This window comes from Leishmania major, chromosome 11, assembly GCF_000002725.2.
Source record: "Leishmania major strain Friedlin complete genome, chromosome 11".
Lineage (NCBI taxonomy): Eukaryota > Euglenozoa > Kinetoplastea > Trypanosomatida > Trypanosomatidae > Leishmania > Leishmania major.
The window spans coordinates 76,502-91,813 of record NC_007252.2 but is presented as its reverse complement, the minus strand read 5'-3'; the positions used below and the strand labels follow the sequence as shown (position 1 = coordinate 91,813).

Below are 15,312 nucleotides of genomic sequence, written 5' to 3'. Positions count from 1 at the left end.
CTCCCCCCGCGCCCTCTCGCTCTTGCCTCTTCAGTGATGGCCAGCACGCCACGAAAAACGTGCGTGTGCACGTGTGGCGTCTTTCACTGCGTGTCTGCGTGAGAGGTGCGTGTGCAAGCCTCCGCCTCCGCCTTCACCTACCGTCGCGGCTGCGGCTGATCAAGGACGAGTTGCCCGATCCTCCAGAGAAGACGCCCACGCCCACGCTGCGCAGCGGTGCTGTTTCTCCAGCTCGCCTTCACACGCGCAAGTAGACAAACACCAAGTGATGCCCTCACACCCTGGCAGCGAGGCAGGCGGGATGTCAAGTGCCGAGCCGCCACAGTCCCGGGTGAAGTGTAGGATGAGGTACCTTCCACTCTCCGACGCTTCTGCTCGCCCTCTTTCCGTCCGGAGAGGACCTCCGCGTCCTCCCCACGCGCAATCGTCAGCACCGTCACCGATGCGCGCCACTCTTCCACTCCACCGAGAGCCGGCCAACGAGGTACGTGTACAGCACCACTACAACGATGCGATGTCGGCGCAGGTCACCGACAGAGGGAAGGATCCACAAGCGGGATCGGTTGCAGTTGAACGATAAGTAGGGTGGCGGCTGCGCTGTACCTCAGCATGATCGCTGTGCGGATGCGCGCGCGTGTCTATGTGCGTATTAACCGAAAACGCCGTGATCGACACACGCGAGAGCGAGGTGTGGTGCGAGAAAAGAAACGGGTCGGGCCCGAGCGTGACCGCAACAGCGGCACAGGACTTGATGACAAGCGGTCGTTGAATGCGCGGCAGTTGCTCTCGCTGTGCCGCGAAGGCAAGCCAGGCCACTCAACTCGCGCGCACGAGGACCGGCGTACGCGAAGGAGAGCGCGTGCGTGATAGAGAGCACGCGTGAAGAAGCAGGAGCAAGCAAACCTGCTGCAGAGCGTGAGCGAAGAAGAGGCGCAGATGTGGAAGGACAGGCTACGGTATTCTGTCGCCCGTAGTGGCACACGTCTGACGATGTTGGTGGGAGAGGTGACAATGCGGCGCGAGGGTTGAAGAGGTCGAGGAAAGGTAGAGGACGAAGAGAAGAGATAAGCGGGCATGAAAGTATTTGGCGCACACGCGCGTGCCCACGCGCTCGCTTAGTATACACCCTTCCCCCTCTCTTGCTTCGAAGGAGCATGGGCGACGCGCACGCAGACAGAGACGCGACACACTGCACTCAGGACGTTCCAACGTGTGCGCCTATGCCTGGTGGGGTGCCGCCTCTCTGCGTCCGTGGTTGTGCTTGACATGATGAGGTGGCCATAGTGGGGGACCGTGGGCATCGCCGAACTCGAGGGCCCACAACAAACAACACACATCTTCTCTTTTTGCCTTTCGGAGTGCGACTGTGGCACGCCGCCTGGGGGCGTGTGGGTGGGTGGGTGGGCGGGCGGCATCTGTGGCGGCTTGTTGAAGTCCGCGAGGTAGGTGGCATAGATGATACGAAGCGAGAAGAGAACCGCTGGGGCGTAACGCCGTCGATACGGCGCCGTTTTGTGGTCATGGCCTCGCCCGCCCCGGTGCGTGTCTACACGCCGAGGCGGCCATGGCGCGTCGCGACGCTGTTCCAGGAGGCGTGAAGGCCTGTGGCGACGGGCTCGGGGAGGGGGCCCCCGTAGCTCAAAATGACAGTTGTCTTCGCGCCATCCGCTACATGGCCAGCGCCTCTCTCGGTGCTGGCGGTACATGCGTGTGCGTGTATCGGGGAGTAGATGGTGGGCAAGGGAAGAACGGTAGATGGGAAGAAATGGCAGTGCGCGTGTGTGCCGGGCTGCTGATGCATCACTCTCTGATGACAGCCGCCGTTCGCACACCACCTCGTTCCGTCGCAGTGGACCGACCACGACACAGCACAGGACCGGGGACATGAGACGGGAGGCAGGTGATAATACGTGGTGCACAACAGTCACCACCTCTGCGGCAGCGCAGTTCTCCTCCCCCACACCCTCTCTGGCATATATAGATATACATCGAGAGAAAGGTGGTGCGCACTGGCACACGCGACGTGACCCTGTTGCTGCTACTCACACCTCAACGTGCAGCCCTTTGAGGGGGGGGGTCGCATGGAATGGAGAGACGTCCTGCATGGCGATCACTGTCGCCTCGCTTACGTGCGTCTTTTGAGAGCATATGTACATGCATGTCGCAGATGATGACGACATGACGAAGGAGGGGAGAAGGCACAGCCGACACGTGGCACCGCACCTGCATCAAGAAGCGAGCACAGAGAGCGAGAGCAACACCGTGCAGGACTGACCTGTCAGATAGAAGGGGGGGGGTGTCCACAGGGTGACACGAGCAAGATAGATAAACGGTTCCAAGGAGTGGTGGTGGTGGTGGGAGGGTGGGGGCAGCATTGATCACGCACACAGACACGTCCGCACACAACGCACTCACTCATGGCGGAGGTGATCCGCTGTACATGAGCAGCAACAACAACAGTAACAACAACAGAGGAAACATGAATGGTGCAGCCAAGCACCAACATGCACACACACACACACACACACACAGACAGACACACAAGCGCCCTTACTTCCTGTCCTTCCTCATTCATGCCCGCAGCCGCTACGAGGCTGTGCTGCGAGCGCCAATCACACCGCTGCTGCTCCCACCGCCCGTGTGGCTGGAGATGCCATCGTTGTTGACGCTACCGGCTCCCGCTGCGCCAGAAGAGACCAAGACGCTGTTTGACCCCTTGGCTAGCTGCGAGCGCGACACAAGCGGCGCCAGAGCAGGCACCATATGCGTCAGCGGCTGCAGGAGCGAGTGATGCAGGAAGGAGAGCAGGCGCTCCTCAAACGGGACGAACACGTTCGGTTGCTTGAAGCCGCACAGGACGCACAGAAAATCGCAGAAGCCCTCGAAGGTGAGAACGTGCGCGCGCTTCCGATGCGCTGCGTGCACGACCGCGGACTCGGTGGCGGCATCTGGATCGACAATACGCACCGCACGGTAGCCTGGCCGTCGCGCCGACAACAGGAGGCTGCCAGGGCTGCTGTTGGCGTGCGCCAGCCGATCCATCTCCTTGCGGTTGGCGATGGCGACCTCTTCGTTCGCCTGGCGCAGCACAGAGCAGCTGGAAAAGAGCTCATGGATGCGATGCTGTGAGAGCTCGGTGCTGGTGAGCATCGCATCGCGCAGCAGCCGAAGCAAATCCTTGCGCACCATCCCCGGCTCGCCGAAAACCTCCTTGCTGTACGTCTGATACACAAGCAGCAGCGCCGGGGCGCAATTCCGTAGCACCACCTGTGTCTTCACGCCACGCGTGAGCTGGTGAAGAACAAAGCGAGGATCTGTGGCTTGCAGGTGCGCGGCGGAGCTGGGCAGCACGATGCCCTGCATCATCAGCCTGAAAGCCTCCATCAGGGAACAGTAGGCGGGCTTGCTGCTCGAAACGTGACGGCTGCGGTTCGCTTCATCGCCATCCGGCGGCAGCGAAGCGGGACCCACGAGCCGCCCATCGTCGCTATTGGCGAGGGCGCTGGACTCCCAGCTGCCGACAAAGGCAGTCGGTGAAGACAAGGGTTGCACCGCTACACCTAGAGTCGCCGAGGTGAAGGCCGGGTAGAGACGGTGCGCCAGCAGCACAAGCGCCATCACAAACGACGGGTATGTCATGTCCATCTGTATGTCTGGTAGCGTCTGATGCTGCATTGATGACTGCGGTGAACGACTCTGCCTGTCGTCACCCTCGCCGCGCTGCCCCGTGGTCGCTGGCGCCGTCTGCGACGACGCCTCCCTGGCGGTCCGCGCCGATTGCAGCACTGCGGGGTCCACCTCATCCCGAGCGAACGACACCGCCATGACAGCGCGTTGAAAGAGCTTCGTCACTACCTCCATGTCCATCGCCTGCAACTGCGGCTTCGGCTGGCGTGGCCATAATGACTGCACCGACACCGGTGACTGACCAGATTCGCGCCTCCTGAGCGCCGCAGCATCATGTGCGCCGGCGTCCTCGCTGTCTGGGCTCGCCAGGCTGATCACTCCGAGGTCACTACACAGCATGCGCCAGCTGCCGAGGTCGAGAACCGGAAGCGCCAGGTGCGCGGAGAGGGTGGCGCGCTGCACAAAGAGCGAGAGAAGATCTTCCTGCCACAGACCGGTGATGGCGTCCGTCAGTGACGCCGTCTCAGCAGTGGGGTCGGTCAGATGCTGTTGCTGTGTTGGCGGCTTGTCTGCCTCACCGTCCATGGAGGTGAGGGAGGTGCTGAAGGACTCGCTCGCCAGCGCGCTCAGGTAGGCCTGCTGGCGCTGCTCCACGCACTGATGGATGAGCGGATGCTCAATGGAGAGGCTCTCCTTACCGTCCTGACGAAGTCCCAGCAGCAGTGCCGGAGCTGACGCACACGGTCCGGTGAAGACGCCGTTGCTCAGCCCGCCATACGTGCGCACCGGAACCAAGCAGTTGAGCGTAACATGCCAGCGGTGCAGCTCCAGTGAGCGGCGCAGCACCATGGCGAGGGTGCTCAGCATCGCGGCCAGCTCAGGGCTCTCGAAGGCTTCGCTTGGCCAGAAGCCGCCACGCAGCAGGAAGGGGTGCGCCTGTGTACCAAAGACAGGAAGGCAACGCTCACGGAAGAGCTGCCACGCCGTCTTGTCCTCTGTCGGCAGCTGACGCAGCATGTCGGCCTCGATCGAGTAGCCGGACGGCGGTGCTCGGTCAAGCGTCGCCGTAATCTCCGTCGGACTGCCGCCCCCTCCTGCAGCATCTCGGAGGCCGTCGTTGACGATGCCGTTGAGCTCGGCCGCTGTCGCTTGGCCGCCGCTCCAGAGGTACAGCAGTGCGCTTCGCTCTCGCTTCGCGCTCTGGCGACTCTTGTGGTGGAAGGGGTGCGCGAAGCGGATGTACAGAAGCGCAACGAGTGTGATGACGGCTGACCTCTCACCGCGCAGGATGGCGTGCGGGTCGACCACGGTGTGGAGCGGCAACGGAGCTGACAGCGTAGGCAGCGACGCCACGGCAGCTCGCGGCGACCGCGTCACATCCCCCACTTCTGCCGCGCTCAGACGAACGTCGACACTGGCCTGCCAGTTCGTATTCTCACCGTTTGTGGTGTTCGCTTGCCACGCCTCGTTCTGCTCCTGCGCCGCGACGTCTTGACCGGCCATGAGCTCTGTCGCGAAGGCGAGAAGCTGAGACATGCGCTCCACAGGCGGTGCGGCCAGTAAATCACCAAAACAGGCTGCGTACACGGGGAAGGGCGGGTTTAGCTGCACGCCACGCTGCTCCAGCAGTTGACGTCGGCGATCGACGCCATCCAGCCTGGCCCCGGCAGAGTCGCTTAAACCCACGCTCACGCCGACGTCCCGTTCTATTTCGGCGGCCGACGTCGTAGTGCGGTACCGCGGCAGGGCAAGGTAGTAGAGAAGTCGACTGATCAGCACCCCGCTCCGCGCTTCCTCGCTGAAGCTGTGGAAGCGCTCGGCTAGAGGGCCATCCTTCATGTCGTCGAGGCACTCCAGGTCGTCGAGGCAGCTGTTGGCCCAGTCTGCGATGATGACGAGGGCGTCAGGGAGCTGACGGTCTGAGCGCAGCACAATTGGGGCGATGCGGCTGAAAAGACGCTCCTCATCGCTTTCGCTGCCTGGCAGCGCCGCACGGTTTTCCGTGGAAGTCGATGTCACCGACATGGTGGCTGTCGCCTCTCGCCCGTCCGCCGTCGCCTCGGCAGCCACGGCGGACTTCGCGGCATGGGGCGAGGCGTTTCCGCGCTCGCCCTCGCCGCCATCGTCATCGTCGCTGGTGGTGCACCCTGTGCCGAAGCGATCCGCGTGCACGCGCGCCTCGTCGGCACCCTCAGCTGCCGCTGTGGAGACCTCACACATGTCTCCGACGACGCGTAGCACGGTTTTCTGCCACGGGCGGTGCCGGTGCGCGCGCAGGCGAGAGCGGACGTGCCGCAGCTGGCGGTTTTTCTCCTTGATCGTCATGAGCTGCTCATGTGCGGTGTTGACCGCCTCCAGCTTGTCGCGCAGCAACTGCAGCGTGCCATCCTCCAGCTGGCGATTCCGCTGACGCAGGCCATGGTTTGCAGCTTCGACCTTGCGCAGTCGCCGAGACTGCACGGCCAGCTCCGCGCGGAGATAGGCGTTGACCTGGTTGATTTCGTGCAGCTTCGCCAGCATCGTCTGGAAGAGAGGGTGCATCGGGACGTCGCCGGCGTCGCCTCCGCGGCTAGAAGTGACTTCCGCCAAGGACGCGTTGATGTCAGATGCTGGGAACGTGGACGGCGCTGTAGAGCGCGCGTGGTACGACTTGCTGCCCTCCTCTTGGATATCGTCAGCGTGGGACTCGAGGTAGACGAGTTGCGCCAGCGTGCCGCCGCCATCGATGGCGTTGTCCTCATCGCTACTGCCCTCATTCTGGTCTTCGCTGCTGGCGTCGCGCACAATGTACCTCTCCATCATGTCACCCTTTCCATCTCTTGCAACGGCGTCATCGACCGCAGAGGCGTTGCTTCCCTGCAAACCGCGGTGGTCAGCCTCCCCAGCTCTTTCTTGCTCTGCCGACGCCATGCCGGCAGCCTTCCGGCGGATAAAGGAGAGTTGGACACGGCTGTAGCCCGCCCCCTTTCGCTTCGAGGAGTGCGTTTCGTGGCGATGGCGGCTGGGAGGGGGCGACAGGGACGCCTGCGCGCTCCTCCCTCGCGAGTGTCTCGGGGCCACTGCCCATTCAGCAGGGATGTCCACCATTGTGGATGCGGCACTGGCATGGATACCCGCTGCCGACGATCTTTCTCTGCTGTCGGCGGCAAGTTCCTGCTGCCTTTGCCCGTTCTCTTGCTGCTGCTGCTGCTGCTGCTGCTGCTGAACACGAGACCACATGGTAGCTACGGGTGCAGCTGAGGTCTCGGGGCCGTACATGAGCAGAGCCGTGGCCATTGTCGCCGCTGTTCCCACGTATGCTTGACCGTCCCGCCGCGCTGATAGCCTCGACTCATTGAGAAATTCGATGTACGCCGCCTCCATCTGTGCATCACGTACAAGCTGCTGCCCGCGCTGTGCCTCTCGCCGCCACGCGCTAAACATCCGATGCAGCTCGATGCGTCCCCGCAGTCGTGCAACGACGCGCTCCGTTGCAGTCTGCTGGGCGAGACACTGACGGTGCCGTATGACTCCATGCAGCCACGCACGCATCGTCCACGACTTCACAACGCCCTCGAGGTACTTCGCGTCGGCCTGGGCCTGCATGGCTGCATCTACCAAACTCTGCTGCTGCTGGACGCGCAGCGGAAGGGTTGCAAGGTGGGTGACCTGCTCGCTCAGCGTTCCCAGCCGTGGCCGCACCGCCGCCCACCCGGCATAGTCGGCGTACACGTGAGGCAGGATGTACTGCCGGAGGAGGTGGCTTGCGAACCCCATGCCTGCCGTGATTGACTCCGCCTTCTCAATCATGCTGGAGAGCACCGCAACACTGACCGCCGCTTCCAGCCGCAGCACGGGAGCAGGGACAGGGCGGTCACGAGGGAGAGTGACGACAGAGACACCGGCCCCGGTCGGCAGAGCCGTCGGTACCTGTTGCTTCACCTCCTCCGCCAGTGCACGCTCCGTGTTGAGGGCGGCTTGCAGCACCTCGCGACGCTGCTCCAGCTCCAATGCGTGCTGGGCCTCCACTTCGTCCTCTTGCTCCGTGGAGCTGCTTGAAGTGCTTGTGAGACCGACATGCCGTCCTGCATAGCGATTTCCATCACACGTGTCCTCCACGGTGGCGACTGCGGCGGTGGCCTTTCGGTTCTGGGCCTCGATGAAAGAAACGCTCGTTTGATGAAGGACCAGCTGCAGCGCTTGCAGCAGCGCCGCCATCTTGTGGAGCGGCACCGGCGATGCACTTGACGGTACCAGGCACACCCCACTCTTTTGTTCCTGCTGGTGCTGCAGCTCGAGCTGCCAATGATGTTCTTCTGATGTCAGCAGTGCTCGCACAGCTTGCTCGAGGGCCGGGCTCAGCTGCTCGTCGAGTGCAGCCACATGGCGCTGGTGGAGTCGCATCGCCTGTCGCTCGCGCCACCAGTGGTGCAGCGGGCCGTTGAAGGAGGTCGTCGGGGCATGAGCCGGCGCTGTGGAGACGGTAAAGGCTGGTGTGCTGCGCGTCCACAGCGCCAGCTGCCGCGTCTCGGCAGCGCTCAGGTCCGGTGCCACGATGTTCTCTGTGGCTGATGCTGGCAAGCCCACGAGCGCGTCGTGGAGGGATGCATCCGCACAGCCGGCAACGCTGACCCCAGCACCGGGCGGCGCAGACGACTTTGCCGTCTGCCAACTCGCATTGCTCTTATCCCCGTTGTTGTCCTCGTGTGGCGGGACGCGAGCAGGGATGAGGGCTGCGTAGACACGTGGGGTTGCTGCAGGCGGCACGCGTATTGCTTCAAAGCCGCTCATCGACGCTGCGGAGGTAGCGGGCTGAGCTGCTCTTCGACTGTGGTGCGCCGGCCCAGCCTTAAAGAGGCCAGGCGCCGCTGCTGCTGTCGTCATCGTCGCTCTCTTGCCGGCGGATTGCTGTAGATGCGGCAGTTGCGATGTGGACGCCGCCGCCGCACTCGGAGGGACGGCGGTCGTGTTTGTATAGGACAGCGGGCGCAGGCGGAAGGCGTTCACATCGTCATGGGTGAATGTGGGCACAGTCGAGGGCAGCCGCTGCTGTGGCGAAGTGCGTGACGAGTAGACAGGCATCCTTGTATCGCAGCACCGAACCCGCTCGCAGACAAACACTTGTGGGGCGGTGAGCGTGTCTCTCTGTGCGTGCGGTCGTTGTGGTGGTGCTGCACGAGAAGGGGAGAGGGAGGGCAGGAGAGAAAGGCCGACAGTCGAGGTGTGTGCGTGCACCGTCTGAGACCATACGTGGGGATGAGAGGGGGCGAGGCGACAGGCGCTGGCAAACGCGCGTCGCACATCCGTGAGCGTGTCGACTTGAGGGTCGGTGTGTGCGCAGAGTGCAGGCAGATATAGCCGGGAGGCGCGTGTATGTATGTGTGTGTGTGTGTGTCAGCGGAGGATGCAACTTGAACACAGCGGCGCTGGAGGATAGCGCGAGCGAGCGAGACGACACCGTAGAATAGCGAAGGCAAAAAACTGTTTCTCTCACACGAGCCTCGAGGGCCCACAAACGCGTGGGGCAGGTTACGCAGGCACGCGCCATCGCGGAGCCCCCACACCCCTTCCCATTCTCACGCCTCGTCCAAGGCGACGTACACGGTGGTAGGAAAGAGGCGAAAGCCTCGCTGCGCGACGACGTACAGCACCACCAACGCGAACAGCACCGCAGACACGCGCAGCAGCAGATCATCGCGCGACTGAACTGTCAGTAACGTGCGCACCATGCGGTGTGCCATCTCCATCGATGAGTGCACATCTTGGAGCGACTGCTGAAGAGCCGCGAGGGACTCACTGGAACCGGCGAGCCCCTGTACCGCCGTGTCCATCTTCTTGAGCTCCACCGAGAGCATGGAGCGCGTGTGGAGAAGCGAGCGGAGCGCCGCCGCGGTGCTGGCGGCGGATCGGCCTGAGGTGGACGTCACGTCACCCTCGGTGACGTTCTCTGCGCCCTCAACCTCGGCCACAGCGCGTGGAAGCACGCGGCGAAGGTCGATGCGGGCCTTCTCCAGCCGCATGTACAGCTGGCGCTCTTCTTTCGTCGGCGCCCCATTCGCCACAGAGGGCGATGCAGTCCGAGTAGCGGGAGAGGCCGAAGAGCCTGACCGCTGCTGCAGCTGCTGGCGCACCTGGTGTCGCTCGCGCTCCCGCTGCTCCCGCACCGTTTCTAATGTCCGTAGAACTTGTTGCGCGTGTGCAGCGGCGATGGAGAGGGCACCATGCAACCGCTGCGTACGATTCGACACGAAGGCGTGGTGCGTCATGATCAGCTCGTGTAGCGCCTGGTCCGCACGGTGCGCCAGGGACACAAGTACCTCAGCCGTTCGTGGCGGCAACGGCGAGGCAGATGGAGGCGAGGGCGACGCTGCCGCAGCGCTTAGCACGGCAGTCGCTTCCATGACAAGGGGCACCAAGAAACGTTGCTGCTTCGCTCATTCGGCTTTGCGAGTTGCCGCGCGCGTGCCAGCGCGGAATACGGGCGCAGGAGGGGGGGAGGGAGAGAAGGTTCGAGAGGGAGGAGAGACACAGAGCAGGTGAGGGCGATAGCGCATGCCCGCCTCACGGGTGCGATGGACGTCACCGTGACAAAGTGCAGATGACGTACGCACACGCTCGGCCGTGGTGATGGTGGGATGCGGCTGCTGCGGCGAGAGACGCCCCCCCCCCCCCCCACACACACACACATATTCTGTCGATGGCGGCGGCGCAAAGCGACCGCGCGGCTCAGCCCTCATCAGAGGAGGCTCCCCCATTTCTCTTTCTCTCATGGAGAATCGACCCTGCTCCGGCAACAGGCACATGCTCACACGCCGCGGGAGAGGATGTAAAACGATACAAGAAGCAAAGTCGATGCAAGGGAGCCGCGAGCTTCCCCCGCACACTCTTCTATGAACAAATGCCTTCACGGAGGTCACAGACACCCACACGCCACTGCACGTGGCCAAAGAGTCGCTGTGATCGGCAGAGTCGCGTGAACCACTCCAATATCGCAGGTACCGGCACCCCCGGCGCCTCCTTCAGGTGCCACAGCTGAGGGTTTATGTCTGTGCGGAGCAGATGCGGCAGCCCCGCCTCCACACGAGCTCTTCTCGCTGCTGCTACTCCCTGCAGACTCCGCACCATGTACCATTACACAGACGGCAGTGTGGCACCACCACAACCGTCGCTCCGGTTAAGCTTGCAGTGCCAGCTGCCACTACGTGGTGGTGCCAAGGAGTTGCTGTCCTTACAAGCCCTTTCCATCACTGTACGGCTGATGTCTTGTGGCGGGCTGGAAAGTGAAGAGTCGCAGTAGCTCCGACACCGTTGCACTGGCGCTGTGATCGCGCCGAGACGTGGTGCGGCACCAAGCGGCCGTAGGCGCGCGAGGCCCCGTCTTGCAGCCTCGCTGCTGCTCTACTTCATCCTCTTCGACTAGTGTGGTGGAGGCGGCGAACTCGGCGGCTAACGCGCATGCCACAATGCGCGCGTACCGCTCCTGCAAGAACGCATCGTCCTCATCGAAGGCGCCGCACGTCTTGTGATTCGGTGGTGCGCTCCCGTCGCCGTCGCCTCGCTTGTCGCGCAAAGGCGGCAAAAAAGGGCGCCTCGCCGCAGGACGGTCATAGTCGGACACGGCGCCGCCACTCGAGTGCTCATTGCCGCTCTCGCTACCCTCATTTTCATCGACAGGGTCCAGGTGAAAGAGTCGCCGCGCGACATGCTCACCTTGCTGCTGCAGCGGTGCGTTTGGCGAGCGCACGCCTGCACCGCCGCGATGTTCTCTTCCACAGGGAGCCGCTTCACCGGCCTCCGCCATCGCCGCTGTTGCACCACCATCGGCCTCACGGGTCGACTTGGCGCTGGAAAATATGCACAGCAGGTAGCTCATCGCATCCTGGTTATCGAGATTCACGCGCGGGGTCTCGAACTGCGCATTCCGCGTGAGCTGTGCAGTGTTGCGACGGTGCCGGGCGAGGGAGCTGCTACTGCTGCTCCTCTCCGGCTCTGATAGCAGCGACGATGCCCAAAGCCCGTCTGCAGTTGCTGACTCGCCGGACGGAGGGTGATCACACGCAGCGCTGGGCGTCAGGCCGACGTTGGTCTTATCGCTGAAGCTGCTAACGTCGCATACGATAGACGGAAACGCCAGCGCCGCCGCCATGCCGTGCTCCCCGCTCGACTTGCCGACGGAGCGCGTCGGCGAGGGTACAGCACTTCCTGCTCCGCTGCTCTGGGGGCTATGCGGTGCCACGACAGCGGCTTCTGGATAGGGCCCCGTGGCGGAGTCGACGCCCGCGTCCCCGGACAAGTGGATGGGGGACACCTGCGGCGTCATCGACGATGGGAGAGTGAGGCGCAGTCGAGAGTCTTCGTGCGTCATTGTCATCTGCGTGGGTGCTTTCACTGTGATGTGATGTGTGTGGTGATGCTGGCGCCGCTCCGTCGATACGCTGAAACTCTCTGCCATGCTGACGGCCGCTGCACGTTCGCGCTTCTCATCACCACCCCGTTGTCGGTGTCGACGCCGCCGGTTTTGGCTGGAGTGCAGTGCCGCCCGCAGGGAGTGAATATCCTTCTCTTGCTCCAGCACCTGCTGAGAGAGCTGCACGATCAGCCGCTCGCATTGCCGCAGCATGTCATCCGTATTCACTGTCGTGAAGGCCGAGGAATCCGTCGGCGCCACAACTGGCCTTTGCGGCTGCCTTCGAGTACACGATGATGACATTGACCTACGGCTCGCAGAGTCTGGAGTAGACAAAGACCACAAGTACGCGCGCGCAAGGCTGTGTATGAGTGTACGCGTGCCCGTGCACCGGCGAGAGTCACTGAGCAGGCGGGAGTTCAAGCTTCTATGCGTGTGTTCGGTGCGCCACTTCTATAAAAACGTAGGAGGCCGTCGAGAGAGACGGACGCGTGCGCCAATCTCACACCCACGCACGCCTTATGCCAGGGCCGCCGCCAACACACGGTGGCGGCTTCACGGCCGCGAGGGTGGTGGTGGTGGAGTGAGATCGACACGCAAAAGGCGAAGCGAAATCCAAACAAAGAAGGGCGGACACACGATCGGACCCGCCCCCCTCCATCAGCGCCCTTCCGGTTGCACGACGCCTCCTTTACAACGGCGGCGGCGATTATGTTAGCCGAGACAGCGGATACCTGTGCCAGAAGAGAACGTACAAGCGGGATAGGGAGAGCACAGGTGGGGATGGTGGTGGTGGACGAAGTAGGAGGAGGAGGAGGAGCACATAGTGGTGATGGTGCGCGTGCCGGCTTGTCTGCGAATGGGCGAGAGGCACAGGTACCGGCACAGAAACGGTAGAACCCCTAAAAACGGATGCTGCCTGCACGTGTTGGCGTACGTCTGCACCTCCAACGGCGTACACCTGATGCCTTTGTTGAGGTTTTCCTTGCGCCCGCACTCTTCCGCACATCCATCACGCCTCTACACACGTGCATGGCGCGCTGTGCACTGGTGAGCAGCTGGCCCGCCGACAGCCCTCCCTCCCCACGTAAACAGACAGCGAGCACGGCTGCCTGTTCGCCGCATGGCATCATAAAAGTTCCTTCGAAGGGTCTGAGACGTACACGCCAGCCGACATGCAGACGCGGAACTCGCCGCTGCTCTGCTTGCCGGTGGTCGAGAGGTAGCGGTCCATGCTCTGGAGGGTGCGCTCCTCCGACTGGAAGAGGCCGCCGAGGCAGGAGCTCTTGTGCTGCACGCACCGCAAGCCTAGGTAACTCAGGAACCACTGAGTGTTGCACATGGCAGCGTGCCGGTGCACGCGGGAGAGGTGGGAGGGAAGGCCGACAACTTCACGGTCGGTTGGCTGCTTCACGGAGGTGAAGCGCCGTGTCGTCGAAGCAGAGACGCGTCGCGTACTGGCTCAAGTATGGCGACCACCCAGCTGCGTTAGAGGGAGAGCCGCGGCACGGCTGCTGGCGCCGCAGGAGAGGCGGGTGGGTGGGCGGCAAGTCCAGCTATATCGCTTGCGCTCAGCCATCTCGCAGTAATGCAGCTGCGCTGCCTTCAGGTGTGTCACCCACTCCACCCTGCACAACCCGTCGCCGAGTCTTTGCGCCACGTCCGTCCGCCGAACCTCGACGTCGCTCTCACGCTGTGCCGGCGCCTTGGGACTCGGAAGCAGCGCGAGCTGCAGCCACTCCTGGCAGAAGACGCGGTAGAAGGTGTTCCCCTGAACGGCGTAGGCATCACCAAGCCCCAGCTGGCTGCTGACGAGCGCCTCGCAGAGAGTCGTGAGGGGGGGGGAAGACGGTGTGGAAGCGTTTTTTCCTTGTCCCGGATAGCGAGTGCTGTGTGACGGTGCTTCAGATGTGTGCCGAGAACTGCGGAGCCATAGCGGTGCCAGTATGCGGATGCCGTAGAGAGGCACACGTTGGCAGTGGAGGTGAGCGGATGCGCTGTGCGCCAGAATGGGCAGCCTATTCTGCACTGGCACCTCACTTGTTGCAGTCGCCTCAGCACCAGTGGTGGCATTGACGTTGCCGACGGTGGCGGCGCTTGAGATGAGGGCGCCTGACATGGGTTTGTGAACCGACGCCACCACAGAGGGGGATGTTGTATGTGGAAACCGAATCTTCTGCAGGTAGGCGATCAGCTTGGATTGCAGCACCGCCCCGCGCTCTGGCTGGCGCCATTCCTGCGACGCGTACACTTGCAGGCGATATGCATGCACGTCCTCTGTGGTGCCGCTGCGCTCCTGGTCCACCACAATCGTTGGCAGATCTGCGCAGGCGTTCTTCTGTAGCGTCTGAAGAGCCAGCGTGATTTCGCCCTGCACAACGTTGCCATTCGAAGAGAGCGATGTGTTGCGGTTCGCCGAGTCGACGCGTTCGATGAACGCAGTACCCGCCGCGTCGGCTGCGCCACCGAAGGCAAGCCCACTCGCCCCCGTCAAGGTCCACTGCAGGTCATGAAGAACGATGCACTCCGTCACGACAAGCCGTACGCCGTGCAGAAGTGCGAACGCCAACTTCACCATTAGAAGACTCGTGAGTGATGTGTGTGGCAGCCCCGCCACAAAGGGGGCCGCTGCTGCCTCCTGCTTGCTGCGCGCCACACGCCACCACGCCCGCACCATGGCCTCCTCACTCTTCTGCGCCGCCACCTCCAGCACTCTGTTGCAAACAAGGAGTCACTCGTGGAAGCTGACGTGCTGCGCCATGCCCGACCGGTAGAGGCCCACGGAAGCCCTCTTCAGCAGCCGCACTTCCTTGTCTTGGATGCGGCTGGTGGCATCGCTCGTTACACTCGGCGTCGTCAAGGGCGCACCTGCCAGAATTGTACGAATGGAGAACGAGTGACGCAGGCGAACACTGCCACCACCTTTCGCCCACGGCGCAGGGCGTGGAGGGGGCATAGGGCTATCACGCATGTCCTCTTCAGCTTGCTGTTTCGGCGGCTGTAGTGGTGGCACATGCGTGACAGGTGTCGGGCGCTGCTGCTGCTGCGACGGATTTCCGGTGGTGGCACTCCTGTGGACCGGTGAGGTCAGCAACTCTTCGACTAGTGAATGCACCGTCGCCGCGTTGGTTGTCGTTTCTGCGGCATTGCTTTCAGTGACGGCCTAGCGGTTTACGTCGGCCACCTGCTCGTGCAAGGGTGCCGATGCCGATTCATGCACTGACGACATCACATCAGGTGAGGCCAGGGCCGGCGAGGCGTTGACCCACGGCACCCGCGCCGTGGGCGGCATCGGCGAA

At 63.1% G+C, this 15,312-nt stretch overlaps 3 protein-coding genes and 1 pseudogene across 3 annotated transcripts, besides 1 other annotated feature; all 4 read right to left on the bottom strand.

Moving 5' to 3' along the window:
- Nucleotides 1-2,586: 2,586 nt before the first annotated feature.
- On the bottom strand, nucleotides 2,587-8,010 carry LMJF_11_0310 (conserved hypothetical protein; the record flags this gene model as incomplete). Its single annotated transcript, XM_001681447.1, has 1 exon — nucleotides 2,587-8,010. The coding sequence occupies one exon, from the start codon at nucleotides 8,008-8,010 to the stop codon at nucleotides 2,587-2,589; it is 5,424 nt and encodes a 1,807-aa protein (XP_001681499.1).
- Nucleotides 8,011-9,182: 1,172 nt separating this feature from the next.
- On the bottom strand, nucleotides 9,183-9,872 carry LMJF_11_0300 (conserved hypothetical protein; the record flags this gene model as incomplete). The annotated part of the gene is made up of 1 exon (XM_001681446.1): nucleotides 9,183-9,872. One exon carries the CDS (start codon nucleotides 9,870-9,872, stop codon nucleotides 9,183-9,185), a length of 690 nt encoding a protein of 229 aa, XP_001681498.1.
- A 962-nt stretch (nucleotides 9,873-10,834) lies between these two features.
- On the bottom strand, nucleotides 10,835-12,226 carry LMJF_11_0290 (hypothetical protein; the record flags this gene model as incomplete). Its single annotated transcript, XM_001681445.1, has 1 exon — nucleotides 10,835-12,226. One exon carries the CDS (start codon nucleotides 12,224-12,226, stop codon nucleotides 10,835-10,837), a length of 1,392 nt encoding a protein of 463 aa, XP_001681497.1.
- A 916-nt stretch (nucleotides 12,227-13,142) lies between these two features.
- LMJF_11_0280 lies at nucleotides 13,143-14,984 on the bottom strand (annotated as a pseudogene).
- Nucleotides 13,143-14,984: a sequence feature.
- Nucleotides 14,985-15,312: the final 328 nt, after the last annotated feature.